The sequence below is a fragment of the Thalassophryne amazonica genome, chromosome 23 (assembly GCF_902500255.1).
Source record: "Thalassophryne amazonica chromosome 23, fThaAma1.1, whole genome shotgun sequence".
Lineage (NCBI taxonomy): Eukaryota > Metazoa > Chordata > Actinopteri > Batrachoidiformes > Batrachoididae > Thalassophryne > Thalassophryne amazonica.
In genome coordinates, this window is record NC_047125.1 from 19,094,016 (window position 1) to 19,121,217 (window position 27,202).

The 27,202-nt window shown below is 40.3% G+C and overlaps 3 protein-coding genes across 3 annotated transcripts; 2 read left to right on the forward strand and 1 right to left on the reverse strand.

The window, feature by feature from the left end:
• The first annotated feature begins 475 nt into the window (after positions 1–475).
• Positions 476–3,049, forward strand: rpl34 (ribosomal protein L34). The gene is made up of 5 exons (XM_034164705.1): positions 476–556; positions 932–1,003; positions 1,092–1,191; positions 2,671–2,774; positions 2,938–3,049. The coding sequence occupies exons 2-5, from the start codon at positions 939–941 to the stop codon at positions 3,020–3,022; spliced, it is 354 nt and encodes a 117-aa protein (XP_034020596.1). The 5' UTR covers positions 476–556; positions 932–938; the 3' UTR covers positions 3,023–3,049.
• A 1,190-nt stretch (positions 3,050–4,239) lies between these two features.
• On the forward strand, positions 4,240–6,660 carry ostc (oligosaccharyltransferase complex subunit). The gene is made up of 4 exons (XM_034164704.1): positions 4,240–4,448; positions 4,998–5,091; positions 5,985–6,182; positions 6,259–6,660. The coding sequence occupies exons 1-4, from the start codon at positions 4,310–4,312 to the stop codon at positions 6,275–6,277; spliced, it is 450 nt and encodes a 149-aa protein (XP_034020595.1). The 5' UTR covers positions 4,240–4,309; the 3' UTR covers positions 6,278–6,660.
• A 4,979-nt stretch (positions 6,661–11,639) lies between these two features.
• Positions 11,640–25,596, reverse strand: etnppl (ethanolamine-phosphate phospho-lyase). The gene is made up of 13 exons (XM_034164840.1): positions 25,466–25,596; positions 24,407–24,525; positions 23,898–24,057; positions 22,174–22,248; positions 21,949–22,042; positions 18,391–18,507; positions 18,040–18,122; positions 16,491–16,716; positions 15,873–16,027; positions 15,704–15,793; positions 15,489–15,619; positions 13,804–13,859; positions 11,640–13,702 (listed from the first exon to the last, which is right to left on the reverse strand). Exons 1-13 carry the CDS (start codon positions 25,522–25,524, stop codon positions 13,604–13,606), a joined length of 1,464 nt encoding a protein of 487 aa, XP_034020731.1. The 5' UTR covers positions 25,525–25,596; the 3' UTR covers positions 11,640–13,603.
• Between the last annotated feature and the right edge of the window lie 1,606 nt (positions 25,597–27,202).

Sequence of the window (27,202 nt, forward strand, 5' to 3'; positions counted from 1 at the left end):
TGGAGAAAAATACCACCTACTTTTTTTTTTAATTGGAAAATTGCAAAATAAATAATATTTTGACAATGTAGCAGTATTGGGATATGATTGAGTTGACTTGCTTCTGCAATAAATAATATATTCGAACATAGCAAAACCTTTACTGCCATCTACTGTCCAATGCAGAAAGGGGGTCTTTCTTATATAAAATAAGATAAAATATAAGAAGAAGGGAAGTTAAGATGAAGTAAATAAAAAATAAATATTGCATCTCATCAAAATATAAGATAAAAAATGGCTCGCCTGTTTATTTGCTGATTCGTTTGTTACGCAAAATAAATAAAAATGGACGACTCATTGATGGGAGAGGAGGAAACGAGCTCTTTCCCAATGTTAACGTTTTTAAAAATGATTTGAATGCGTATTTTTTTTTACCTTTACATCATTTTTTTAAGACTAATTGCGAAGTTGTTTTACTCCCACCACCAGGGGGCAGCGATGGTCAAACAGCCGCACGGGGAAAGTTTAACCTTTCACCCCGCCGGTCTACTTCCTCTTCCCGTTACGGCTAAAGCAGGTATGGCGGATTCTGTTTTTACTCTGTAAAGTTGTGATATATTAATCTGCTGTCATCCTACATCGTGGCGATGAATGGGCTGTAGTTCGCTTCAGCGAGACTTTCACAAGTATTTTGTGTTGGTTTTAACGACACAATTACTCTAATTTGTGGCTTCTGCTTGACGTATTTTAAGTTCGGTTCGTTCGGACTACAGACGGCTGATGGTGATTGCTTTACATTAAAAAAAAACCCCGCTACATATCGGTTCTCTTAAGAAAAACAAGTGAACCGTTAAATTAGGTTAATGGCCTGTCTATTTCACCTCTGACTTTATTCACAAATGGACGTTTTGTCGTATCGTTTGTGGTTATGACGTCATGTGTTTTGTCACAGCGTCAGCATGGTGCAGCGTCTGACTTACCGCCGTAGGTTGTCCTACAACACCGCCTCCAACAAAACCCGGCTGTGAGTAAAAGGCTTTTTTTTTTTTTTTTTTTTTTTTTAATTTGTGTTTAGTTTTACATCCTGATCATTGGTTCCTGTTGGTTTGCAGATCCCGGACTCCTGGAAACAGGATCGTCTACCTGTACACCAAGAAGGTGGGAAAAGCTCCCAAGTCGGCATGCGGCATCTGTCCTGGAAGACTGCGTGGGGTAAGTGAAGCTTGGGAGGTTGTGACTGGAGATCTGTGTGTCTGAGGAGGTGACAGGACGTGTCTTCTAAGTGTACGAGACAGTTTCTCACCCCCCGAATGCCGATGTGGTTCTGACATAAATATCAGCCGCACATCAGATTTAAAAAAAAGCGGTACAGGAGAGTAAAATACTTTCTCCCAAAAGATGTCTGGTGTAAATGTTGATTTCCTGTCCATAGGTAACACACTGTTCAGACTATGGAAGCAGGCCTTCTGACGAGATGAGTGGGAGAGCAACAGTTAGATTTGAGCCTAATAGGATTTGTTTGTTTGTTCTTGAAGAATCCTGGATGCATGTCAGGGGTCTTGTAGTCTTCTGACCACCACTGGGCTGATCTGACTCACAAGCTTCAATAACATTCCTTCTAATTGATAAATTAATTTTGACTTTTTTTATTTCAAACAAATTCCAGGTCAAATGCGTAAAAGAAGCTGTTATACTGTTTATATAAACTCTGCTTGCTGGAACAAAACCAACCACAAGGGATTGTGGGTCTTTTGGCTCCCTGTTTGATGTTGAATTGAATCATGAGACTTACTTCTAACTGGGTCCCTCTGCTCAGGTTCGTGTATCCGAATAATTGAGCCTGCATGAAAGTACGCCCACTGCTGTCTCTCCTTTCATAATGATGCTCCAGGATAATGGGAGGAACCATGAATATTCATCTGGAAGTGGTACCTGATTGGCCGGTCGTGAGCAGCTTCTGTCAGAAATAGACTTGGTGCATATTTGAAGGGAAGTAAAGTATCTGAACTGCGCCGCTATGCTGCTTTAGATGATGAGCAAATCATCAGGCCTCGTGATGGCAATCTGAGCTGGCTCAGCCCATCTTACTGAAGCCATGTGATGGTCTTGGTGAAGTGTTGGATTTGCCCAGCAGTGTGGCGACATGTCATCTGTAGCCACCACAAATTTACCACCACAAAATTACACATTTGTCAAGGAGGCGTTTTAAGTGATGGTGCTGCTGTGCATCGAGGTCTAGTAAAATGAGAATAACCTCAATATTCTCAGCTCCACCACCAGTCAGCTCAGCTTCTGCAGCCCAGTGTGCCATAACACATCAATGCGGGCCTCGAAGCTGCTCAACAGCTGGAGGCTGATGATGCACAGGTCCTCAATATTTGTTCCTCCTGGATTTGGAGTGACTCCAGCCTTCTATCGTGTTACTGTCTTCACTGTGTTGGTTGGTGACCACATTGCTGACAGTGAACCTATTAGGTTCTCCAACATGGCTGCTTTCCTGGTATGGGACATCATGTTAAACCAGTCCCTTGGGTTTTGTGATTTGGGGATGTTGTGTGGTTGTTGTCTTTTACCTCAGTGTGTCATTTCTTCTTGATGGTTATTGGGTTTGTTGTCTATAAAGCAGACGATCAGAAACAGAGATGTTGTGATTATAAGGACTTCAGTTCACTCTTTTGTTGTCTTCTATAGATTCGGGCTGTCAGACCTCAAGTTCTGATGAGGCTCTCCAAAACCAAGAAGCACGTCAGCAGGGCCTACGGCGGCTCGATGTGTGCCAAGTGTGTGCGTGACAGGTAAACGCTTCACCTTCACCTGCCTGAAGAAAACTTAAATTATATAAATTTTACAGCAAACAAATTAATTTAGGACATTTTTATTTTCAGCATGCTAAACATATGCCTGGCTTCGAGTTGCCGTTTGTGATGGTTCATTTTGTGAATTGATTTTGTTTTTAAGGATCAAGCGTGCTTTCCTGATTGAAGAGCAGAAGATCGTCGTCAAAGTGCTGAAGGCGCAAGCACAGAGCCAGAAGTCAAAATAAACTATTTGTAGTGCTAAAATAAAAAAATTTAAATTCAAAAATACTTCCTGTTGTGATCACTTTTTTAAGGCCTGTCAAATGTGTGAATCTTAATGAGCAACAGCCTGAGCTAGACTGAAGTTGGCAAAAAAAAGGCCAGATCTTGCTGTCATTGTAATTCTTTTACTGCTGAACTGCTAGGTGTTTTCTGCAGCCACTGCAAATCTATTTAAAGGTGTTGTGTCACACGAGCTTCACAAAGAGCTTTCAACAGTGAATTCACAAAGTGCCGCACAAAATGTTAAAGAAGGGGAGCTGTTGCAGGTATGAACAAGATGAAAACAACCTGCACACTCTCACGAGCGCCACTAGCTTAGCTTATGGCAAGCTAAAAGTGGGCGCTCTCGTTTTGGCTGAACTTCAAGCCAGTTTCTGGTTATTCTGTTTGTACGTGCCTGCGGCCGACATGCTTGAATTCCTGAGCAAAAAGTAGTTTCCAGGTAATTGTGATAATTCCTGTGAGATAATGAGTATATCTCGTCTAAATTAATTCTAAAATTTACCAGGAATAAAATTATAAACATAACGAGTTGCTGTAATAAATGTATAAGAAACTAAGTTTATGTGCAACCTCACTTATCACTCAGCACAGAGTTTGAAGTGAAAGTTCAGAAAGATACGATTGGAATGTTTTGATAACCATTTACAGTTGGCAATGAAAGACTTGGGTGTTCCTTAAAGTTAGAAGAAGCTTCACTGAGCTATCTGGGAAGAGATTCTGCATGTTGTCGCTCCAATGAGAGACAAGCTGAGCAGAGAACATCCTGATCTCACAACAGGCAGAAAAAATGTCTGAAGTCACAGACCTTCAGAATAAAAGTTTTGTGATCCCGCCTGTCCCTGCTTGCGTGTGTGATTCATTTTTGGTTTGAGGACGAAAGTGCCCTTTTTGCTTTTGGTGAATTTCCAATTTAAAAAAAAAATCTATTGAAAGTATTGAAGTAAGGATTACACTTCAGCAGTATATACTTTTTTTCCTTCTGACTAAAAACATTGAAATTTGGAACTGTTTTGATGTTAATCCATAAACTGTACTTGCTAATATTTTATCCCGAGGTGACATTTTAAACACAAAACAACTCTGAATTATTCCAACATAATTTGGCTTAAACCCTTGGTTTTATTTTCAATAAAAATATTTCAATATTAAACTTTTATACTGAAGTGTTTCCGGGACACGTCACTTCATCCCTTGCGCAGCCCACAGCAAACAAGCTGCGGCTTCGGGTCATTTTCTTAGCAGAAAATATGGAGACTTTGTACAGTTTACCTTTTATTGTGCTCGAATGTCCAAATGTGAAGTTGAAGAAACCGTCGTGGCTGCACATGCCGTCGGCTATGACCGTGTACGCCGTTGTTATCGTTTCTTACTTTCTCATCACAGGAGGTGAGCGAGCGCTAGCTAAGCTAGCTAGCTTTAGCCACATCAGCGTCTCATTTTTAGCATAAATATTAATTAAAGCAGCTCCTCCAATGTTAATCACGGCTCGCGGGGTGCATTTTAGGTTTTTAACAATTCTGCTGCACTTAGTCATGCTTATGAAGAGGGAAGCTAATTTACCAGTTATTTAATCCATTTGCGTTATTTTCGGAAATTGTATTCGGCATAATTTTGAGACATTCTGCACTTTCTGAGGCAGTAAAACCAGAAAAAGCTGCTGTCTTAAAATCTGTTAAACATTTAAGAAGTTTGAAGGCGTTCATCTTCCTGAAAACATTAAATGGGCCGAATTGTCACACTTGCAAATGAATTCAAGGTAATGTAGCTATATTAAATCTAGTTGACTTATTTTTCCTTTTGAGTACTTGCAGAAAGTCATTCCGATCATAATGATACAAGCACAAGCTCTTGGTTGGTTTAAAAAAGTTATTGGCATTTATTTAGACTGATGTCACATTTTTTGATGACTAATTTCCTTAATCTCCCATGTTACAGGGATCATCTATGATGTTATCGTAGAACCACCGAGTGTGGGTTCAATGACTGATGAACACGGACATCAACGTCCTGTTGCATTTTTGGCGTACAGGTACAATGTTTATCACAGTTGTAAAATTAAAATAGACCACTTGGCTATAGTTGACGTAGAATTGGACATACACTGAGAATCTATAATATAGTTGTCAAATTGATTGTAGAAAGGGCCAAGAGGATGCAGGTTTTCTTTGGGACCAACTCCACCAGGTGATATCTGCTGAAACTGGGGCCATACTAAAATACGAAATGGGGACTGATAATCATGAAATAGGGTAAAATGTAACCAAATGGAGCAGAGTGAACCAGACTGACTTCAAATAAGTACTTTTATTTAATTTTTGGCTTTTGGTTTTTTGTGAGATGCGCTCAGTACATGTAGTAGGGGAAGGTGCGCCATCTGGTATTCAAGAGATGAAACCTCGGTCAATGGGTCAGTCTGCTCCATTTCGTAATGTTTTACCCCCATTTCTTTATCGGTACCCATTTTGCTAAAAGATTAAAGTACTTAATTATATCATATTTGGAGTCAGTCTGCTCCTTTTCTCTCTGTTTTACCCCTGTTTCATTATCAGTCCCCATTTTGCTACATTTTACTTAAAAATAAAGTACTTAATTTAATCATATTTGGAATCAGTCTGTTCCATTTCTCTGTTTTACCCCTGTTTCGTTATCTGTCCCCATTTTCCTCCATTTCACTTAAAAATAATTTAAAGTACTTAATTGAATCACATTTAATCATATTTGGAGTCAGTCTTCTCCATTTCGTTACATTTTACCCCCATTTTGCTCCATTTCATATTTTAGTATAGCTGCTCACAGTGATGTTAATCAGTGAAATCACCTGGTGTAGTTGGCTACAAAGAAAACCTGCACCCTTTTGGCCCTTTCTGGAATCAGTTTGACAACTGTGCTCTAGAGTTTGATGGGCATACTGTTGTCTTCCAGGGTAAATGGTCAGTACATCATGGAAGGATTGGCCTCCAGCTTCCTCTTCACAATGGGAGGTCTGGGTTTTATTATACTGGACCGCTCCAACGCGCCCAACATTCCCAAACTGAACCGCTTCCTGTTGCTTTTCATTGGGTTTGTCAGCGTTCTCCTCAGCTTCTTCATGGCCAGAGTCTTCATGCGCATGAAGCTGCCGTGAGTTTTTTTTTTTTCTTACGGCTTTGAGATTAAATGTTTGTCAGAAGTTTGAAGTTGCCTTGTGTCATTCCAGAGGATACCTCATGGGATAAAAAAAACAGAAAGGGACCAACATGCTGATGACTATGATCTTCGACCAAATCACCATTTGTTGAACAAAAGCAACGGCATTGCTGTGAAAGCAGCGACTCCAACAGCAGTGAACGACTTGGTTTTACCAATTGTTCCGCGTGTCACCATTATGGGAGTCCACAACAGCGCTTGTTGAAGTTGTACTGCTGACTTAAAGAAAAGTGCAGCAGGATAAATTGAACTAAAGATTTAGAAGAAAGTGAAAAATTAGAGCTGAATCCACTGTTAGCACAATTTGCAGCCAGGAGACTGAAAACTTGTTTTTGTAACATGCCTTGAATATGACTTGTTTTGTTGTGTAAAGTTGAGCAATAAATGTTTCAAAGGTATTTTGTCATATCAAGATGGAGCTGATTGGATATTTAAGATAATCTCGCCTGCCACATTTCAACATGGTGACACAGACGTCCAAAAGGTCACTGGGTTTATCCCACGTCGGTCACTAGTGTCACATCGGACTGAGCAAGACACTACAACCCCTGGCAAAAATTATGGAATCACCGGCCTCGGACGATGTTCATTCAATTGTTTAATTTTGTAGAAAAAAGCAGATCACAGACATGACACAAAACTAAAAAATCAAGAAAAAAAATTGTGGCAGTCAGTAATGGTTACTTCTTTAGACCAAGCAGAGGGAAAAAATATGGACTCACTCAATTCTGAGGAATAAATTATGGAATCACCCTGTAAATTTTCATCCCCAAAACTAACACCTGCATCAAATCAGATCTGCTCGTTAGTCTGCATCTAAAAAGGAGTGATCACACCTTGGAGAGCTGTTGCACCAACTGGACTGACATGAATCATGGCTCCAACACGAGAGATGTCAATTGAAACAAAGGAGAGGATTATCAAACTCTTAAGAGGGTAAATCATCACGCAATGTTGCAAAAGATGTTGGTTGTTCACAGTCAGCTATGTCTAAACTCTGGACCAAATACAAACATGGGAAGGTTGTTAAAGGCAAACATACTGGTAGACCAAGGAAGACATCAAAGCGTCAACACAGAAAACTTAAAGCAATATGTCTCAAAAATCAAAAATGCACAAATGAACGAATGGGAAGAAACTGGAGTCAACGTCTGACCGAACTGTAAGAAACTGCCTAAAGGAAATGGGATTTACATACAGAAAAGCTAAACGAAAGCCATTAACACCTAAACGGAAAAAAACAAGGTTACAATGGGCTAAGGAAAAGCAATCGTGGACTGTGGATGACTGGATGAAAGTCATATTCAGCGATGAATCTCAAATCTGCATTGGGCAAGGTGATGATGCTGGAACAATGAGATTTATAAAGATGACTGCCTGAAGAGAACGTAAATTTCCACAGTCGATGATATGGGGCTGCATGTCAGGTAAAGGCACTGGGGAGATGGCTGTCATTACATCATCAATAAATGCACAAGTTTACATTGATATTTTGGACACTTTTCTTATCCCATCAGTTGAAAGGATGTTTGGGGATGATGAAATTATTTTTCAAGATGATAATGCATCTTGCCATAGAGCAAAAACTGAAAACATTCCTTGCAAAAAGACACATAGGGTCAATGTCATGGCCTGCAAATAGTCCGGATCTTAATCCAATTGAAAATCTTTGGTGGAAGTTGAAGAAAATGGTCCATGACAAGGCTCCAACCTGCAAAGATGATCTGGCAACAGCAATCAGAGAAGGTTGGAGCCAGATTGATGAGTGCTGTTTGTCACTCATTAAGTCCATGCCTCAGAGACTGCAAGCTGTTATAAAAGCCAGAGGTGGTGCAACAAAATACTAGTGATGTGTTGGAGCGTTCTTTTGTTTTTCATGATTCCATAATTTTTTCCTCAGAATTGAGTGATTCCATATTTTTTTCCCCTCTGCTTGGTGTAAAAAAGTAACCGTTACTGACTGCCACAATTTTTTTCCTGATTTCTTATAGTGTTTCTTAAAGCCAGAAAGTTGCCATTTGAAATGACTTTAGTTTTGTGTCATGTCTGTGATCTGCTTTTTTTCTACAAAATTAAACAACTGAATGAACATCCTCCGAGGCCGGTGATTCCATAATTTTTGCCAGGGGTTGTACAGTGCTTAGTTGGAGGACGAAGCATAAAAGCTTCAATAAAATAAGACCAACTTGAAGTCACATGGATAGTTTATTTTGCTGAAATCATAAAGCTCAATCATAAAAAAAGAAAATTATACACTTAAAGTGCCGAAATTCAGAGAGGAAAAAGTTCCGAGCCAAAACCTTAAAAATATAAAAATACACTACCTGATGACGTCACACAAGATGAAATTACCCCAGCGTCCTGCAGGGGGCAGTAAGATGTTTACGCAGCGACCTGATGGACCATCTCACTTCAGTGGAAGGATGGAAGAAAATGCATCCTACATATATAATTAAATGTTTTCAGAGGGCAAAAGTCATATAAGTTTCCGTTGCAGCAGACTTGTGGGCTGCAATATTGTCTTCAATTCAGTGTCAAATTATAAGTAGGTTGAATTACTGATCTAGTATCGACATAAGTCTGGGTCAGAGGTCAAAACCACAGATTCTCGCCAGTTTTAGGAAAATTCTTTAAATGAGATCGATTGAAAAAGATCAAAACTGCTAAGATGTCTTACTGGTTTCTGAGATGTTCCAAAAATGATGAGAGCACCGCATGTAGAGCACAATTTCTGCCACTGCTAGTTTCCAATTTCACAAAATTCTACCTTGGAAAAAAAAATTTCAAGAACCAAGTCCTGTTAGGAGTGGCTTTCCATAAGCTAAATTAGATGTGATCAAAAGTCAGGAGTATGTATTTAGTTCGTGCACTTGAGATTTCTGTGGTGGTGTCAGCCCCCCCCCCCCCCCCCCCCCCCCCCACCCCACACACACACACTTTTTCAGTTTCTGAATTCTTTTTCAGACGGTTTTCACATGACATTAGTTATCTCTAGTATCCACTATTTGTCATTGCTTTTTGGCTCTTGATTTCTGACTGATAACTGGAAGACAAACGGGCATAAAATTGGATCCTCCATCCAATTTTAGTGGTTGTAGGTAATTCCATAAGAGAAATGAGAGGGACTGAGGCACTTTTGACTGAGATATAATATAAACTATACATTAAATGGAGTTTTCAATCTTAAATTTAAATGGAAAATATGTAATCTGGATGAAAATTTGTCAATAAAGAATACCATCCTATATAACACTCTAAAATATGGAAAAAACATCTTTTTTTTTGACAGTTAAGAATTTTTGAAAATTCATTCAATGTTAAAGGATAGGGATTTTCCAAGATTTTTCCTTATGACCTATGACCTTGAAAATTTGAATTAGTAATTGCCTATCAGGATATGAATCTTCAGAAAAATTTCATGATATTTTAAAAATTGTGGGTTTATAGGCTGTTCACAATCAGACAAACATAAACGGGCAAAAACCTAACCTCTACCCAATGCCATTGGTGGAGGTAATCAACCCCAGAATGAAGACTGAACCGCATTAATGCGTCAATCACAAAATCCTACACCTGATATACACTGACATACAAAATACAGAAAGACAATTACAAACCAGGAAAGCGATTGCATTAAACATTTAAACATGCCGCTGGTATCAAGGTTCTGTGCAAAATTAGCAATTAAAGGAATATTTCGCACCACAATCAGTGTTGATGGCATGAAACCCGCCACTGCTCCCTGATCCCTTTTGATCACTTCAGAAATGCATACATTACATCTCATTTGTGCACAGTTTACTGTGAGCATAAAAACCTCACCTTTTTCCACAGAGTCGTGTGTATGTTGCACTTTAGCAAAGTCAGTGTATTATTATTATTAACACTGAATCAAGTAAAAACATGCATGTAAAAATGTGGACATTGACAGTGTTTTTTTTTTTTTAAAGATTAATGTTGGCACAATTGGAAGTGAAAGCAAGTAATGCGCTCAAATTGGATTTTTGAAACTCAAGTTTACAAGCTGTCCTGAATGCAGCATGAGTATGAAACTACATTGAAACCTGGGAGTCCACAAACAACACTTAATAATTCTGTCATTTCGAAAGCCGCTCTGTGACTTTTTTCTTTGGTCAGCTTTCAGTTTTATTTCCAATGATTACGTAAGCTGCCCCAGTGTTGTGTGGCTGGGGTGCCTGGCTGGCTTTTGTTTCTGTCTTCTGTTTTTCCTTCCAGGTGGCATGCGTTCAGGACTGAGTGGCTGTGTGGCTGAGTTATTAGGACCTCACCCTGATCACCTGAGGCTGGTCATGTGCAGCTCGTCAGGACTCACAGCTGTGGTGCATCTATATGGATTGGGGCATGGTTGCATTTAAGTCTGGAGTACACAGTGTGTATTTGCCAGAGACTCGACCTTGTGACCAGACGGGTGAGATCGACGTTTAGAGAACCATCTCATCATCATGGACGCAGAGACCGTACCAGGTTTGATGCCATGGTCTGTGAAAGAGGAGGGGGTGAGGTCTCACGCTCGTCAGCACACTTCCTGAGGTACTTTAGGTTTTGTGACTAACATGAGTACAGTCAGTAAATGTGGTGTCCCTCACACCTTATTATATTGAGCTGTTATGTTAGTCGTTTAATCAGCTTCCACTGCAGTGGAGAATTGAACTGGGTGTTCCATGCCTGCAGGGTGGGAAGCTGATTTGTGATTAAGCCAGGAAGTGTTTGCTGATTATGTACACCTTTGAGTGATCTCTCTGTGTGTGGAGTGGTGGACTCGCATGATGGTTTCTTCTTTCACAGACTCGGTTGGTCGCGGCCACCTGGGGGGTGTCGGCGGGGTCCTTGGGTCCGAACTGTTCTGGCTCCGGACCGTTTGTGCTGCTGGGAGCGCACCGTTTTTCCACCTCGCCAGACCGCGCACTTATTTGTTATTAATTAAGCACTCACTGTTATGTCATTAAATTCTGTTATCCTTTGAACCGTGCTCTGTTTCCTTTATGCTGGGTCCTACTGTCAAACGCTGGTCGGTTCTCCGACTGCGTCCGACACATAACACCCAGACTCCAATGAACATCTTAGCAAAGCGCTATGGAGCTCTGGTTCATGACATAGTTGGACTCGGAATGTGAGTTTCAAATATTTCAGGTCAACATTGGGTTGTCAGATTTGTTGACGTGCAACTGCAGACTGGATATATTTCATTAAAACAACCGTTATAGTTTGATTACAGGACACAAAACGGTGCCACAAGCTGAACACAAACTGAAAGTCGCTCACTTTCAAACACTGTTTGAGGTGAATCAGTGTTTTAGGTGCCTCAATACATTTGCTGCCAGTCTGGCCCACTTGGTTTTGGGCTGTTCTGGGTTCCGTTTAACAATTTCCGACAGCGTGAAACTGTCAAAGCTGTTTATGTAAATTTGTTATTTGCTTTCAACTCAAATATGCTTGAAAAATAATTGAAAAATACCCAGCTGTCAATATCCACATATTGATGTCTAAATATAAAAGTACCTCACATCTGGTATTTTGTCACATAGAAATGTGCCTGATGTTTCACCTCAAGTATATCAAACCCAAACAGTCTGTCGATCTGTAACTGAGTCGATAAACCACAGATGGTCCGTCAACACAGTTTACGCCTCAAATGCTGCACAAAGCACAAACATATTTAAAAAAAAAACAGCACATTTGATGAAAACCGTAGTTCTCAATCCTCTTTAAGCACCGCTTTACCCACCCAGAATGGAACCAAATCAGCTGTTAGTTTCAGATGGAGTTTACGTTTAGCTTCAGATTTGATTATACTGAGAAGAAAAAAAAAAACAACCTACAAAAATAACTGAAAAGAAATGGAATATCTTTTGAAAATATATATATATCTACATAGCTTTTTTATGGCACTATGTGCATTTTGGTCATCAAGTAATTGGTGAGGTTGTTTGTTTTTTATTACAGCACTGAGATGATGAGATCACACATTTTAACAAATTGTGAAAGTGATCAGAAACATTTAACGTCATTTCACCTAACTTTATGTCCCTTAAGCCCCTTTCACACTGGGCTTGCATACAGTTACGTTGTGATGCGTATGGAGCGCGCTGGGAAATTGCGCACATTTGGCATAGTCCCTGTGTTGTCTGGTTTGTGAGTTTGCATTACTAGTTGCTTTACTGCCACGTACGTATGTAGCCATCGCCGCTATTTTCTGCCTCTGTGGAAGTGCGCTCCGTTCTCTAAACAGTTCATGAAAAGCAAACAGCACTCGCGTTCTCCGATGTACAGCGGGACACATTGCTGTCTCATCAGGGCTTGTAACATCAGATCACAATGTTCAGAGTCTGCTGTGTCCCCCGCCCCCCAAAAAAGAAAAGATCGCCATTCAAACTCACATACTTAAACATCGCTTCTTGTTTCAGCATGCAAGAGAGAGAGAGAGACAGAGCGCTGTCTCTGGTTCTGAAAAAAAGCAGAAAGTGCACTGTCTGTGTTCTTTTTTCAGGACCTGCTGCTTCTGTTTCTGGATTTCTTTTGAAATCCACTTTAAGAATTGAAAGAATGTAACCATGTGTTCTGATTATCAGATGACTGAAGTGCAGAAATGCATCCCTACTGTAGATCAGCTCATGCACCTGCAATGGCTCTTTCAGCCAATTTGATCAGCTGTTTAAAGCACACACAGGTGCTATGGGCGCGGATTATTTCTCCACACACTGGCACGCAGGTCCTGTTCTGAGCACGCACACATCCGCCAGTTCGATCACCCGTTGTAAGCATGCACAGACGATGTGGGCTGTGTGGATCATGCAGTCACACGCACACGCATCAGTTTGATTAGGAGTTAAACTGGACTGCAAATGTCCTCTTGCTGGTGATCGGTCCGTGAGCAGGAGTTAATGGACCTATTTAATTTGCCACAATCTTGAGCAAACTGGAGGAGGTGAAAAGCAAAGCAGAGCAGAGCAGAGCTGCATCTGGTGGTCACTTGCGCAATCCGTCCAAGAGGAGTGAACGGAGAACATGTCCTATGAACGTGGAAGCTTGGTTTGCCTCTTCTTCTTCTTCTTCTGTGGTTTTGAAGCTTCACTGCCAAAAGTCCAGCGGGATGAATAAAATCTATCAATCCAGGTATGTACTGATAAAAGGATTTGTTGCGTTGGCGTGTAGAATTGCAGAGGCTTGGTGTACATTAGCAGCGCAGTGTTGTGGAGATTTACAGATAGTCGTGGTGTGTTGTGCAGACTTGTTTAAAAACTGTGTGCTTTCTGTGTCCAGTGCTCTATGCCGAAAAATGCTTAATTTCCCGCGGCTAAGCTCAGTGACAAATCAACAGTCCTGACGCGAGCACGTTATGTCTTCTGCCGTTTGCTCTGTTGTGGAATGGGAGCGCTGCCTCTGCTGTGTGCTATTCCTTCGGGAATCTCAAATCCATTTTCCTCAGCGGGCAGCTTGGGATACAAGCAAGGGACAAAGTCAGAATGAAAATCAAATCTTTGCATTTAAAGAAAAAAAAAACTGATCAGGCTTTGTTATCATTTGTCATGCTAACCTTTCGTTTGCTGCTTTCTTTTCCAGGAAATTCCAAGTCCAGGACTTCCTCAAGTTCTGCAAACAAACAACCAACACACTCATGAAGCTTTTCACCTGATTATATTTAAACACTTTGACTCTTACAAAAAAGCTTACCCAAAATGCAGAAAACATAAAAAAACAAAAAAAAAAAAAACACCTGCAGCAATTCAACATGTTGCATCAAAAAGTAACGTGCAAATAAAAAATGCTTGCAATGAGAATCTAAATATAAGTGACCAAGTGTAACAAATTTGTCCCCTGCACAATTCATGCAAAAATACAAGCACTTTGCAAAGCTCCACAACAGAAGTACAAACAACACAAAAAGAGCTTTCTGAACTTTGACTATTCAATGCATCTCAAATAAGTTAAATGTGAAGTAGAAACCTGTTTTAGTGTTGTGAGTGCTTCTGTTTTGTTGTGGAGCTTTGCAGAATGCTTGGTATTTTGGGTGTGTCTGACTTTGCAACAGACATAGGATTTGTTTTTCCTTGTTGCACAGGTTTCTTTTTTCTTTCCAAATTGCAAGACATTCTCTGATGCAACTTCCAGTTGGTAAAAAGATGCAGGTTTTTTGTTGTTGTTTTTACGTTGTCTACATTTGATTGTGTTGTAATTTGGAAATACTGCTGCAGAAACCTGTTTAATTCTGTACAGCCTAAACAACAGCACCATGCACGAACAGTGTGGCCACAGGTGTGTTTGGGTGTGACACCTAAATCTAAAGCCGGCACACTTACTGCTGGCGCCAGTGTACTGGTATATTATCAGCAAGTATATATTTTGCCATTTGACCATGAAATCTTAAATTATGCAAGAAAATTTTCACACTGCCATCCAGCAAAGGGAAAAGAAATAAAATTCAGTTAAATTATGGATATGTGAACGCTTAAAAAAAAATTTTAAATAATAAAATTAAATGTTTTATAATTCCTTTTCAGAGGCAGAATTCTAAGTGGAGCCACACTTTTGGTGTGCAAATTTCTTCCCACTGCACCTTTTCTGGTAAAATGCAGCTTTAAAACTACATAATCTGCTTATTAGTGATAGTAAATTGCACCAAAACGTATAGTTTATGAAAGTTCCGAGTTATTAGACTAGCATTTATTGAAGTGCTTTGTTTGGAAATTAAGACGACTTCACGTCTGGACCAGCCTGATAATAAGTAGGGGAGAACGGGGCCGTTATCACTTGGGTTGCTTGTCAGCACTTATTCCAGCTGCACTTTAAACCACACACATTATGCTGATCTCAGACATTTTATGAAACAGAGATAAACATTGAGGTGTGTGGATATATTTTGTAATTTTTATGGCTTAGAGTCATTTTTCACATGTTGTTTTTGTCATAAAAGCTTATCAGTTATTAGACAGTTTAAAAAGCTGAATGTCTATGACTTGTTAAATCTTTCACTTAAATGCCTAACAACCATGAAATTTGCTAACACAAACATGACAGGAATCAACATGGACAATCATATTACAACTTACCATCATGTTGCTAATAGCAATAGCACACAAATGAGATTATTGACAGTCTCTGCAAATAGACTCTGAACGCTGTTATTTATGAAATGTTAAAATAGCAGTAAGAACATAAGTCCAACTAAAATCCTGCACGGACACCTTCATTATTATTTCTGGCTACGCCCCTGCTATGCACCTGTGAGAATGGTGTCGATTTTCTCCACCACCTTGTCGGCGTCGTCCGCAGTGAAGCACAACGGCGGCTTGAATTTAAGAACGTTACGATGAGGTCCGTCAGCACTAAGAAGGATGTCCTCTTCCTTTAGCCTGAGAAACAAACACTCATGACATTTTGCTCAACATTTTATTTTGTCATTATTGTCACATTCGGGTTTTCGCCTTTTCACTTACTTATATATGACTTCTTGGGCCTCGGCTGTAGCTGGAGTGAGCTTCAACCTGTCTCGCACTAGTTCCACCCCTACAAACAGGCCACACCCCCTGAAATTGTGGCGAGATGACCGTGATGGAACATCTTCAAGCTGCCGTGACAAATGAAATTCCAGGCTCGTTTCCTTACCGGACATCTCCGATTAACGGATGCTTCTCTTTCTGCCGTTCCAGCAGGTTGATCAGGTGTTGCCCCACACGCACTGCATTCCCCTGAAGATCCTCTTTCTCGATGACGTCCAGCACAGCCAGGCCGATGGCACAGGACACCGGGTTTCCACCAAACTGATGGAATTCAAAACCAATGCGGATGGAAACGGTTACAGCTCGTTTAGACTCACATCAGCAAACAAACCCGTTAAAGAATATTCCTAACACACCCTAAAGAGATGCATCAACATCCGCTGTGATAATCTTTCTCCTGTCACAGGAAATAACTGGAAGCTGAGATCGTCGATGGAAATGTGGCTCGTGTGGAATGTGTTTTCCCCCGTAACGATGAAAACAGATGTGTCAATATGCTGAGCAAATACGGACATGAACGTTATCTCAAGGAGGCCACTTTGGTCCAAATCTGAGCAAGACTTTTCTCGATTGTTCACACACAGATGGACAGACGAATGGAGACACGGGGCTGAAAGCGGTATTTCTGCGTGACCTACCGCTGTGGGCGGGTGTAATAAACACCACACCATCAGTCTGATCAGTATCTGCTTTGAAGGCTTGTGAGACAGTCGCTTCTTCTTACTGTGCTGAAGTAGTCCATTCCTGAACGCATGAAGGCCTCCGCCACCTTTTGGGTCGTGACCACGCATGCCATGGGGTGACCGTTACCCATGGGCTTTCCCATGGTGACAATGTCAGGCACAAAGTCATCGCCCTGGAGCTGGAAGGCCCAGAAGTGGGTGCCAACGCGCCCAAAGCCCACCTGGACCTCATCCACAATGAAAACACCTCCTGCCTGACGGACATGTCTGTGGAGGAGCAGGAGTGGAAAACATATGCACAAAAGTTATTCAATCAAAACCAAGCAAAGCTCAAGTACAGCGACTTGTTTTCGAGGCATAAAAATACATCAACATCACAGAAGCAAAGTATAAAAGAAGTAACGCTGCTTCATATTGCAACAGGCAACAATTCTGGAAAATGTATTTTCATTTTCTATCATTAAATATCTTTAAAAGTGCCCTAACTTGGATTTTACACATTAATAGACATTAAGCTTTTGTTTCTGCCCACACCCTTTCGGTCATACTGATGAGTTTTTTTTGTTATTGTTGAGTCTGTGTGCCAAATAAATTCAATTCAATTCAGTACAGCAGTTAGCAAAAAATTTTTAATGTAAAGATTTAAGGACTTTGTACTTATTAGTTTAAGTAATTTCCATTTAGTTTTGTATATGGATATACTACTCTGGAATAAAGACTGAATTGATTGGAATGGCATCCTATGCAAAAAATGAAGCAACACTCCCTCTGTGCCCTCAGCTTTTCTGTCCCATTTACATACTTTTATTGGCTGCTTGAGATTTCATGTGTGTGTCTGTGTGTGTGCATGTGAATGCGAGTCCCACCCTGTGAAACCATTGGCTCTCTCCATATGAATAGAGAGATAGTAGCCCTCACTCCTCACTGCATAGTGGTTGAATTTTTCACGATAGCAAACAGCAGCTCCATTCCAGAAATTCCTCCACAAACCCACATTCAGAGGTTAAACACACCTCTGATCAAAACCCGGTTGGACTACAATCCACATGTCTGGCTTTCTCACACATAGAGCCATTCAGACTGTAATAAAGGCTCCAACTGCCATTCCTTCTGCCATTTATGGAGGAGGGAGGTTTAATGAGATGTGGGTGAAAAGTGAAGCTTTTTTTTACATCCTAAAATTGTTGCTAGTTCGACATCGAGCAGCAGAAGAACAAATACTCATTTCACCTTGAAGTAATGTTTTTGTCTCCTGCAAGCAATCTAACATTTATTGTCTCATTTGTTGTATTTACTGTTTCTTATCAGCATCACTATAGCATATTTGTGTTCCATTGTCATTTTTTCCTGACTATTGGATAGAATTAGATTTTATATGTGGTGGAATAGGAGCAGGATTTAAAATTTTTATAAATATACAATTTTGACAGGATATTTTTGCAATACAAAAGCTGTGGACATTGTGCCATTTTGTGCAGTGACACTACGCTTTGCAGCAGCTCCTTATATTTTAAATAAGATTTGAAACGTTGTGTTCATACAGACTTGAACGTGATGCATGAACATAAATGTGTTCTCTTGGGGGCATACCGTGCTACTTGCTGAAAGTAACCCTTCGGGGGAATGACCTGTCCGGCACAGCTCTGCAATGATTCAGCAATAAAAGCAGCAATCTGCACGAAAGAAGAGGATATCAGAGCCAACACAAACACACAACTAAACAGAGGAGGGATCGTGGCATCAGCGTGACACACGTATCACACTCACACACAAATTAATGTTACCCTTGAATTAGACTTTTACTGCGTTTGGGTTGGTGCCTTTAGAAATTGGCCATTCTAACTTTGGTGTAGCCCAGTTGATTGTGTCTACACTAAACTAATTTATCTCAGGTTTTATATAAAGGAGAACCATCCATTGAATCCCAAACGGAAATGATACCTTTCCCCCTTTCTCTTGGACTTTGTCTATGATGTCCTTGACTTCGTCTGCATATGCCGTTGCAGGATCAGGGTGGTCTTTTCTGTACTTTCCTCTGTACACATCTGGGCTCGGAGCCTGTATAAATAGACAGAAAAACAACCTGAGTCATAAAAGACTCATGAACATTGTCTCATTTTTAATAAGGTTTGAAGAATGGACATTCAAGTTTGCAGCCAAAAATAATCCAGAGACACTGATGTGATGCGTCCAAAACCAGCACCATTTTCAGGTTGCACGCCACCCTCTTCTGGTTCTAACTTTTGGTCTGAGAGGTCAAAGATGATTTTTTTTGGGGGGGGGGGGGTCCAATCAATTCTTACTTTTGCACGGTGTTGTCCATTTGATAAACTGGAAGTAGTTTCATGTAGTGCTGCTGGTTATAATACCCTAATAGTACTGTTGTAACTAATGCAAGGCAAAATAAGCCAATACTGTGGAATATCTGCATCTCAAACATGTTCCTGTTACTAGGGGAGGTACGACCACTACTTTTGCCCCCCAAGGACTAAACCAAACCAACTGTTTTAGGTTCTTTAGATAACCCCAAAACACAATCAGGATGTTCCCAAAAATAAAATACTGTCCTCAAGCCAGTTATCCAAGATGGCTGCCAAAATAGTTTTGTTTTTTTCCCCCCCCACAAAACACCTTTAAACCACATATAAACAACTTCCTACTATGTATTTTAATGATAGGGTCTATTGGTGGCCATTTTGGACGCCATTTTGAATCTTAAACCCGTGAATGAATTTAGTTTAGGCCCAAATGAATTTGCTGTGACCTGCAATGGTCTTCCCATTGAATCTCTGTGATATTTAAGTTCTTTATATGTTGTTTAAAGGTGTTTTAGTGAAAAACCCCATTTTGGCAGCCATCTTGGACGCCATCTTGGCTAACCTGCTTGAGGCCAGTTATTATTTTGGGAACATCTTGATTGTGTTTTGGGGTCATCTAAGGAACCTAAAAAAAAAAGTTGGTTTGGTTTAGTCTGGGGGGGGGGGGGGGGGGGGGGGGGGGTGTGTGTGCAAAGGTCGTGGTCGTAGCTCCCCTAGTATGTTGAATCACTGGATTATTCCTTGTTTATAACAACACAACAACCAAAACAACGCATTGAGGATCGGTGTTCTGTGCGTGTTTCAATGTGTGTGAATGTGGCACAGCTCACAGGTGAACACATGACATGTCACCTGCTTAAAAAGTACAAAAGAAGTCACTAACTCACCACAACTGCTGTAACTGATCAACTGTGTGTACTTTAATATTATATGAAGCACTCCGGATCAGCATGTATCTAAATATTTGGCTCTACAGCATGTGTTTGCCTGGAGATTTCTGTGAGACGTCTATGATAAACAGTTCCAAGTGACTCGGGTTCATCTCTCTGTTTGCAGTCCAAAAGCTAGTTAACTAAAGCTAGTCAACTGTGACACACTGCAGGTGAACAATGTGATCTGTGGTCCGTGGGAAATCTGTAACACAACAACAAAGTGTGAACCGTCTTTATTGTGCAGCACGGCTATGTCGGGAACAGTCCTGCATGTGCACAGTGTCTTTGACCTTAAATAAAATATGCACAATGTTGAAACATATTGAATTACTGAAGCTTTTGTAACTTATGAGCTTGTTTTCCTCCAAGCTGCCATATCAAGCTCCACAAAGCTGGATGATAACACAGCGCACTGATGTACAGAGCCAACAGAACTATGCAGCAACGACACAAGTCAAACTGTTATGGAGAAAAAAAAGATCATGCAGAGGTCAAAAGTGTAAAAATTTAACTAAACAGACAAACATTTGTGGTTGTACCTCCTCATGGGAGGATTTGCCAAATCCAACACAAAAGTGCTGCAGTTCCTCAAATGGCCACAGGAGCAACGTAAGCTCTGTAGACCCCAATGTTAAATGTCGCTATGGGTAGTTTCTGTAATTTTCTGTAATGCCTTAATTTAAATTCTACTGAGCCAAAAGGTGTGCTCAATTCGAGTTACAGCTAGGTGTGGGTGTGTGTTGCCAGGCAGCCAGCGGTAACAGACCACCCGTAGGCTGTGTGGCTAATATAGACCATCTAAGAAGTCTGTCCTCCAGTATTTGTGTTGAGGGAAATTACAGTATTATTTAAGTTGAATGCTAACACTTTTACTAATAATTAGCAGACATTGACAGCTAGATAACGTTAGCTACGCTGATGTGTCATGGTTACTGAGGCTATATGCTGGTTGTAGATTCTAATACCAGTATCCTGTAGCTAGAGACACAGGGCATTTGGCATAAATATGTGTTCATCACCCAAAAACCAGGTTACATAGCTCATTACCCTTAGCTAGCTTGGTAACTTTGATACAGATGGGTGTGTTCGAGCGTCATTCGCACCCTCTCCTCAGTCTTGTTCACAGTCTACCTCTTTACCCCATTATGGGTTTCCCGGGAATTTGGCAGGGCAATGCACTGTCAAGATGGCAACTTCTAGAGCTGTCTCACTTGAACTTAAGAACCATTTTCTCAAAAACCTATTGGTGACATCACTGAGGGTTTTTCCATTATGGTCTTTTTCAGTGTATTTGAATAACAATGGTTGACTTAATATCAAGCACTGGTCACATGATCCCCGATTCCATTGTTGAAGAGACTGAATGTCACAAAGTCCAAATATGTCACAGAAGTCTAAATGAGCCATTTTGGATCTAAAATTTTGGATTTTGCGGACATTATTACGGAAACCAACTATATGTAACTCCAAAAATTAAACTTTTTTTTTTTGTAATAATACCCCTTTAAGATCAAAATCCTGACTTGGAATTTCTGTGGATAAATAATTCATCATTGCAAAACTTGTAAAGTTTTTATTGCTCAGGCGTGCAAATTTTTATTTATTTATTTTGTGTAAACAGAGTTTCATGATGATGGAGAAATGGGAAATTATTTTTACAGTAAAGTACCAGAAAGAAAGGAAGCTCATGGTTCCCTAGAAATATCGTTTAAGGCTTTGTAAAATAGTAAATCTATGCATTTGGCTCATACATTAGAATGGTTGGTAATATAATTATTCATCATTAACAGCACAGTTTCTCCTCAAACATCAAAAGTCTTGTGCACTTTAAGTCAAATGGTTCAACCAAGAACCTGCAAATACAACACAGGAATCTTTGTCATTACTAAACTATGTTCGTCCATCTCTCTCTTCTCCTCCTTTTTGGGTAGTAGAGTGATATTTCTGTCTTTTTTGCAAAAGCATCTTCACACAAAGACAGGAATTACTTTTTTAACTCGCAAGCAGCCCTATGATTTATCCATACTTGGGTGTTTTTTTCATCCAAGAAGCAACTGTGTACTTCAATTATACAGCAAACAGTCATCTATAAGCTAGAACAGGATGTGCAAGTCAATGTTTAATTTCCTCATGACCGTGCATGCACCAGTGTGACTCCACTCCCTGACAGAACCCAGTCGAGCACACTGAGTCATAATGTTTTAATAGTGTGCAGCCCGGCTAAATATGAAAAACAAAGCACCACTCACGACGTGAACAAAGTGGTTCCGCTCGTAGTCTGACAGCTGGTGGTACCTGTAGGGACTGATGTCAATAAGCGAGGAGAGGTGCCCGTGGTATGCACTGTAAGAAAGAAGAAGAAATGCACCTTTTTTTTTGCCCAATTTGATAAATAAAAGTCAAATGAGATGAGATTATGCTTGGTGCTTTTATACTTTTGTTGTCCTCCTGTCGGACTACTGAGCATTACTTACTTCTGGAGCATGATGATGTCTCTGTGGCCCGTGCAGTGCCTGGCGAGTTGCAGGGCCAGGTCGTTGGCTTCCGATCTGAAGTTCAAAGGGGCAATGGTTACTTTGGGTTACTCAGTCACCACAAAACACACAGGTTACACGTGCGGAACTCAGGAGACCACACACACAACTGTCCTCAGACAAGAACCTCCTGCACTTAAGCGTATCTTTGTCCTTGAAAAACTTTGAAATGAGAAGTTAGTGAACGGTAAGATAAGGTGCGACCTTAATACTCGTTTATGACATGTACATCTCACAGCTATTATTACCCTGGGCCAGATAGTTCCTGGTTATAATGTAGAAATCAAGCAACTAATGTCAATAAGTAACCAAGAATGCACACAACAAAATTAGGGTTTTCTAGGACATTGCCACTTGAACCTCATGGTTTTGTTGGTATATTTGTTGGGTTTCAACCAGGAAATTCCACGTTTCTTGCATTTATCCTTTCAGGCTAGGGTTCTTAAATTAGTGTAAATCCATGGAGACGGCTTTATAAAAACTGCTTCCCATTTTACGGAACCAGGACCCAAAGTCTTTGACGCCTCCTCATCTCAGGTAGCGGTATTTCGTGGATGATACTCAACCACAGGACATTCATATCCGTCAATAATCATTTGCTTTCGTTGACGTGGGCATTATGGCACCAGTGCTGGTTTACTAATGTTCATCCTCTGGATGTTCTTATGGGCACTAATCTTTAGCATTCCTCAACACTGAGGCGTCATGACACTACGTAAGTGTCGTGAAACCGCCGTTTGTTTTCCATTGCTGGGATCCAAAGTCTGACTGCTCCTCTTCTCAGAAGATGCTCATTTGATGGGATTCTCCAGCCACAGAATGTGCTTAGTGGTCAATGTTCTTCAGCATTCCATGACGTCATGGGGCATCACAAAGCCACGACTGTCGGGGGATCGCTGCTTGTTTTGCTGCACTGCAACCCAGAGTCTTTGACTCCTCCCCTTTTCAGACGGCCAACAGACATTTTTGTTGTTTGAGGTGGTCAATAGACGTCTTCACTGCACTTACTACATTTTTGCTTTTATTGTAAAGGTATAAAGGACAGTCATGCTGATGTCATAGAGCAGTGGGTGGAGCTCATACCAGCCGAGAAACACACCCGAATTACTCCACTGAATCAGATAAATAATCTTTTATTGACAGTTTTATTGGTCAATATATTCCACTAGAAAACTGATTTATAACCACTTTCAGCTTTCAGTGTCTGACTATCGAAGTATCCTGATAATGCTGATTTTTTTTTTTTTTTCCTGGGAGTACAACTGTCAGACTTGAAAATCCAGCTCAGGTGGAGGCCAAGGCCCTGCAGCTGTATACACATATGCATGATCACGCTTTATTGCACGCAACAGTAAAAGCTAATGCTTGAAAATAGATTGGCAAGATTACGATTACGAAAACTTTATTGTCCACTGAGTGGAAATTCATGTTTGATTTCACCATTGACATGTCTCAGGAGACAGAGGGACATACGGGACAAGCTAAAACATTGCAGAGTAGAAATATAACAAAAATATAGTACAAACATTTATATATAACAAAAAAAAATTATACCTGCATTTAAAATACATGAGTTCACTGGATGTACTACCTACTTGTCTGCACCCAACTGATAAACATGTCTAATCTATCTGCTCGTGTTATGCATCTACACGAAGACATACCCAGAGTTGACAAAGTAGCACACGGACAGTTCATCGGGCAGGGAGGCCTGGAGTCTCTGCGCATACAGTACAAGGTTGTCATGCAAGAAACGTGAGTTTGTGTTGAGTAGTTCCATCTGCTCAGCTCCTGCCTTCACCACATCTGGGTGACAGTGTCCCACTGGGAAAATCGAGAACACAGACGGGATTGGAAACACAAGACACAAATGCATCCAACTACATTTAGAGGGTAAAAGCAAACATGAAGACTGATATTATCAGCTCTTGATTAAACGGTTGTGTGCTTCAATTAAAGGGTGTTTCAGGTGCTACAAGACATATCACCTATAAAATTACTGCATTGCTCTCAAGCTATAGGGCGTCTTCCATCACGATAAATTAAGTGTACGTCAAAACACCTACATAGAGAAGACTGGTTGATGTGGGATCAAATATCTTAATCATATGAAATATCAGTGATACAATTAAAAAATAAAAATGATGAATCCTGACTGTATGTCTGTGTTTACCGTGAGCCACATTGTTGATGCAATCCAAGTAGCGTGCTCCTTTTTCATCATACATGTACTGGCCTTTGGCTTGTACAATCTTGATAGGGTTATAGGGGAAGAAAATCTGACAAGACGGCCTGCAAAACAGCAAATATTAATTACAAATGCGGGGCAAGTGAGTCAGATTTCATAGCTTCATTATTACTGGATATGATGATACTTGTAGGGAGAACAATTGGGAATTATAAGTCATGGGTACATCAGGAAATTGACTGAAATTCTATTTTATAACAGAAAAAGTTGGTATTTCACCTCAAAATTAAACCAAATCTCTACAACATGGTCGAAATTAAAAAATATAAAATGCAAATCCATTCTTTGCACAGGTATTCACACCCTGTAATCAAGCAAAACTACTTAACAGTTAGCTGGTGAAGGGTTTAACAAATCAAATAAATGAATGATTTAATAAAGTTGCACTATGTGCAGTCTCTCCAATAACTCGGTTGTAATGGGAATTTTGGTGGCTTCCCAATCTCCTAGTCACACATTTACCATGAAATATCACAGCGTTTGCATTTACTGATGACACTTAGAAATGTTCTTATTTAAAGAAATCCGTCTGTAAAAGTGCTGATTGAGTTGTTATTCTAAATTGCACCTATGCAGTGCTTTATTTTGAAATTGGATTGGTTCATTATTATTATTCATTTATATAACGCTGTGGGCATTTGCCTTCATTGCAAGTTTAGAGAGCATAATTTTTAAAATTTTTATATAGGCAAGAATGATTTTTTTAATTTATCTTTTTATATTTAATGTCAATAAAATTGCGTAACAGTTCAAGTGCGCCCAATTTTTTCAAGCTATTGTAATACTTTTTAAAGTGTTAAATGACACTTTTTTGTGTTTTGTTTTAACAAGAACTCAAAATATAGTTTTAAAGTTAATGTTTCAAGTTTGTCAATTCAAGACTTCCGTGCATTCTTTTTTTTATATATATATATAATCGTCTTTATTATTCTCCGTCTTACTCCCGGTGTGACACAAACTTAACGCACATTTTTCAGAACTTACCCGATGTATTTCTTCCTCAGCGCGACCGTTTTGTTTTTGTCCATTTTTTCTGTCGCCATCCTGATGTTGTCCAGCGGCAGCGCGAGCCGCACTCCTGTTTGCACGCGACCGGGCGCTTTATAGGCGCGCGCACAAACATCAATAAGAAAGAAAGAAAAAAAGAAAAACGTCACGAGCCGAAGCGCTCGCGCTCCACAAATGATTCATGTTATTGCAATGAACAAAGTGCAGAAAGTGAATCCTTATTAGGTGGAGACCAGCAGGTTGATTAGTACAACCTCAAAAACTGAAGGCTGCTGCTCGAATTTATAGTTTCTTGGTGGAGCAGAACAGAGAAGTAGGCTAGTTTTTAAATGGTGTGACGATTAGCCCGACATTTGCCTCCAATACCAAGTAAATACAGGCCCAGTATTGCCTATATCGATACTGATACAGATACTTTTTCATATTTAAGCTTCATAGAGCCAAAGGATCCAAAAGACCTAGGATAGAATTTCGCCAAACATTGTACGTGACAACGTAATACTTTATCACAATCAACATTTTTGTTTTAAAAAAAATATCACTCAACACAACTTAAAACAAAATCTCCTGAGGTAGAGGTCTGACAAACCACAATACAAGGGTGCGCTGCTCCATGTTGTGTGACACATCGCAGCGCTGCTCTTACAGAGAGTAGACTTTGATGAATCTGCGTGCACAGCAGTGAGCGCGTGCGGGAGAGAAAAAAGCTTGAGTATCGATCTTTTTACACGAGGATCGTTCAATATCAATACCAGCGTTGGTATCGATATTATCGATATTAGGATCGATCTGCCCACCTCTAGCCTCCAGAGAGTGCTGAGGAACGTTGACCAGTGCCTGGCAACGTTAGTGTTCGTCGTAGTCTTGGAAAAAAATATTCAGCATGCTTCAAATCTTCGATGTGCACGCAAAAAAAAAACAAACAAAAAAAAAACACCAGCAAGAGTTGAGCTTTGGTACCACGATGCCACCTCTGCTATCATCACCTCTGCTGACCAACAGATGCACCACCTTCTCTGGATCCATTGGCCATAAAGAAATATGGAGAAATATGTTGAACCTTGCAAGTAACACAATTGCAGTTACGCTGTTTATATTGCAAGCGTTAAGTCAACCATCAGCTTTACAGTGTGCGACCAATGCGACTCACTCTCAATAGTGAAAGTTGAACTACGTTCTATAATAAGTTAGAGGAAAGTTGCCAATCCTCATCCTCCAATAAGCTACACCAACTTGCACTGAAGACAGGAAATTTGGACCCCTGGAACGAGCCTTCTGTCAATTTTTGAAAATCCTCTACGTCCACCATTTCATATCGTAGTGTCAACAGGCCCTTAAATCTGGAGTTTGCCATTCATCACGTGGACAGTTCAATCAGAGAACTGGTCATTTTTCACCATGCAGTGGTGACGGGCAACAGCCAACAAATGTTGCACTGTGCTGACTTTCTCCAGTTCCACTGCCAGAAGCCAAGAAGTCCAGAGTGGTCCTACCATCCTAACATCCTATCAATCCTAACCTACCATCCCTGGTTCTCAAGACCAGGCACCTAAGTGGCTCGACTCTGCTCTTTTCTACTCTCCTATTTTACTCTTCCTTTTTAGATATTTAGATATACCTTTGTATACTGGTATAGTTCCACCTTAGAATTGGAATATATAAGATATACTGAATTTTCATGGTTTCCTGGTAGCTTCACTCACCCGTCTCCTT

Excerpts from the sequence above, each read along its gene's own strand:
- ostc (XM_034164704.1), top strand. The coding sequence starts at position 4,310 with ATGGAGACTTTGTACAGTTTACCTTTTATTGTGCTCGAATGTCCAAAT. Across the intron at positions 4,449-4,997 it reads TTACTTTCTCATCACAGGAG|GGATCATCTATGATGTTATC; the intron begins GTGAGCGAGCGC and ends CCCATGTTACAG. Across the intron at positions 5,092-5,984 it reads GTTGCATTTTTGGCGTACAG|GGTAAATGGTCAGTACATCA; the intron begins GTACAATGTTTA and ends GTTGTCTTCCAG.
- etnppl (XM_034164840.1), bottom strand. The coding sequence starts at position 25,524 with ATGGCGACAGAAAAAATGGACAAAAACAAAACGGTCGCGCTGAGGAAG. Across the intron at positions 22,249-23,897 it reads TGCTACTTTGTCAACTCTGG|ATCGGAAGCCAACGACCTGG; the intron begins GTATGTCTTCGT and ends TTTGAACTTCAG. Across the intron at positions 18,508-21,948 it reads GGAACCACTTTGTTCACGTC|GCTCCGAGCCCAGATGTGTA; the intron begins GTGAGTGGTGCT and ends CTATTTATACAG.
- rpl34 (XM_034164705.1), top strand. The coding sequence starts at position 939 with ATGGTGCAGCGTCTGACTTACCGCCGTAGGTTGTCCTACAACACCGCC. Across the intron at positions 1,004-1,091 it reads GCCTCCAACAAAACCCGGCT|ATCCCGGACTCCTGGAAACA; the intron begins GTGAGTAAAAGG and ends GTTGGTTTGCAG. Across the intron at positions 2,775-2,937 it reads GCCAAGTGTGTGCGTGACAG|GATCAAGCGTGCTTTCCTGA; the intron begins GTAAACGCTTCA and ends TTTGTTTTTAAG.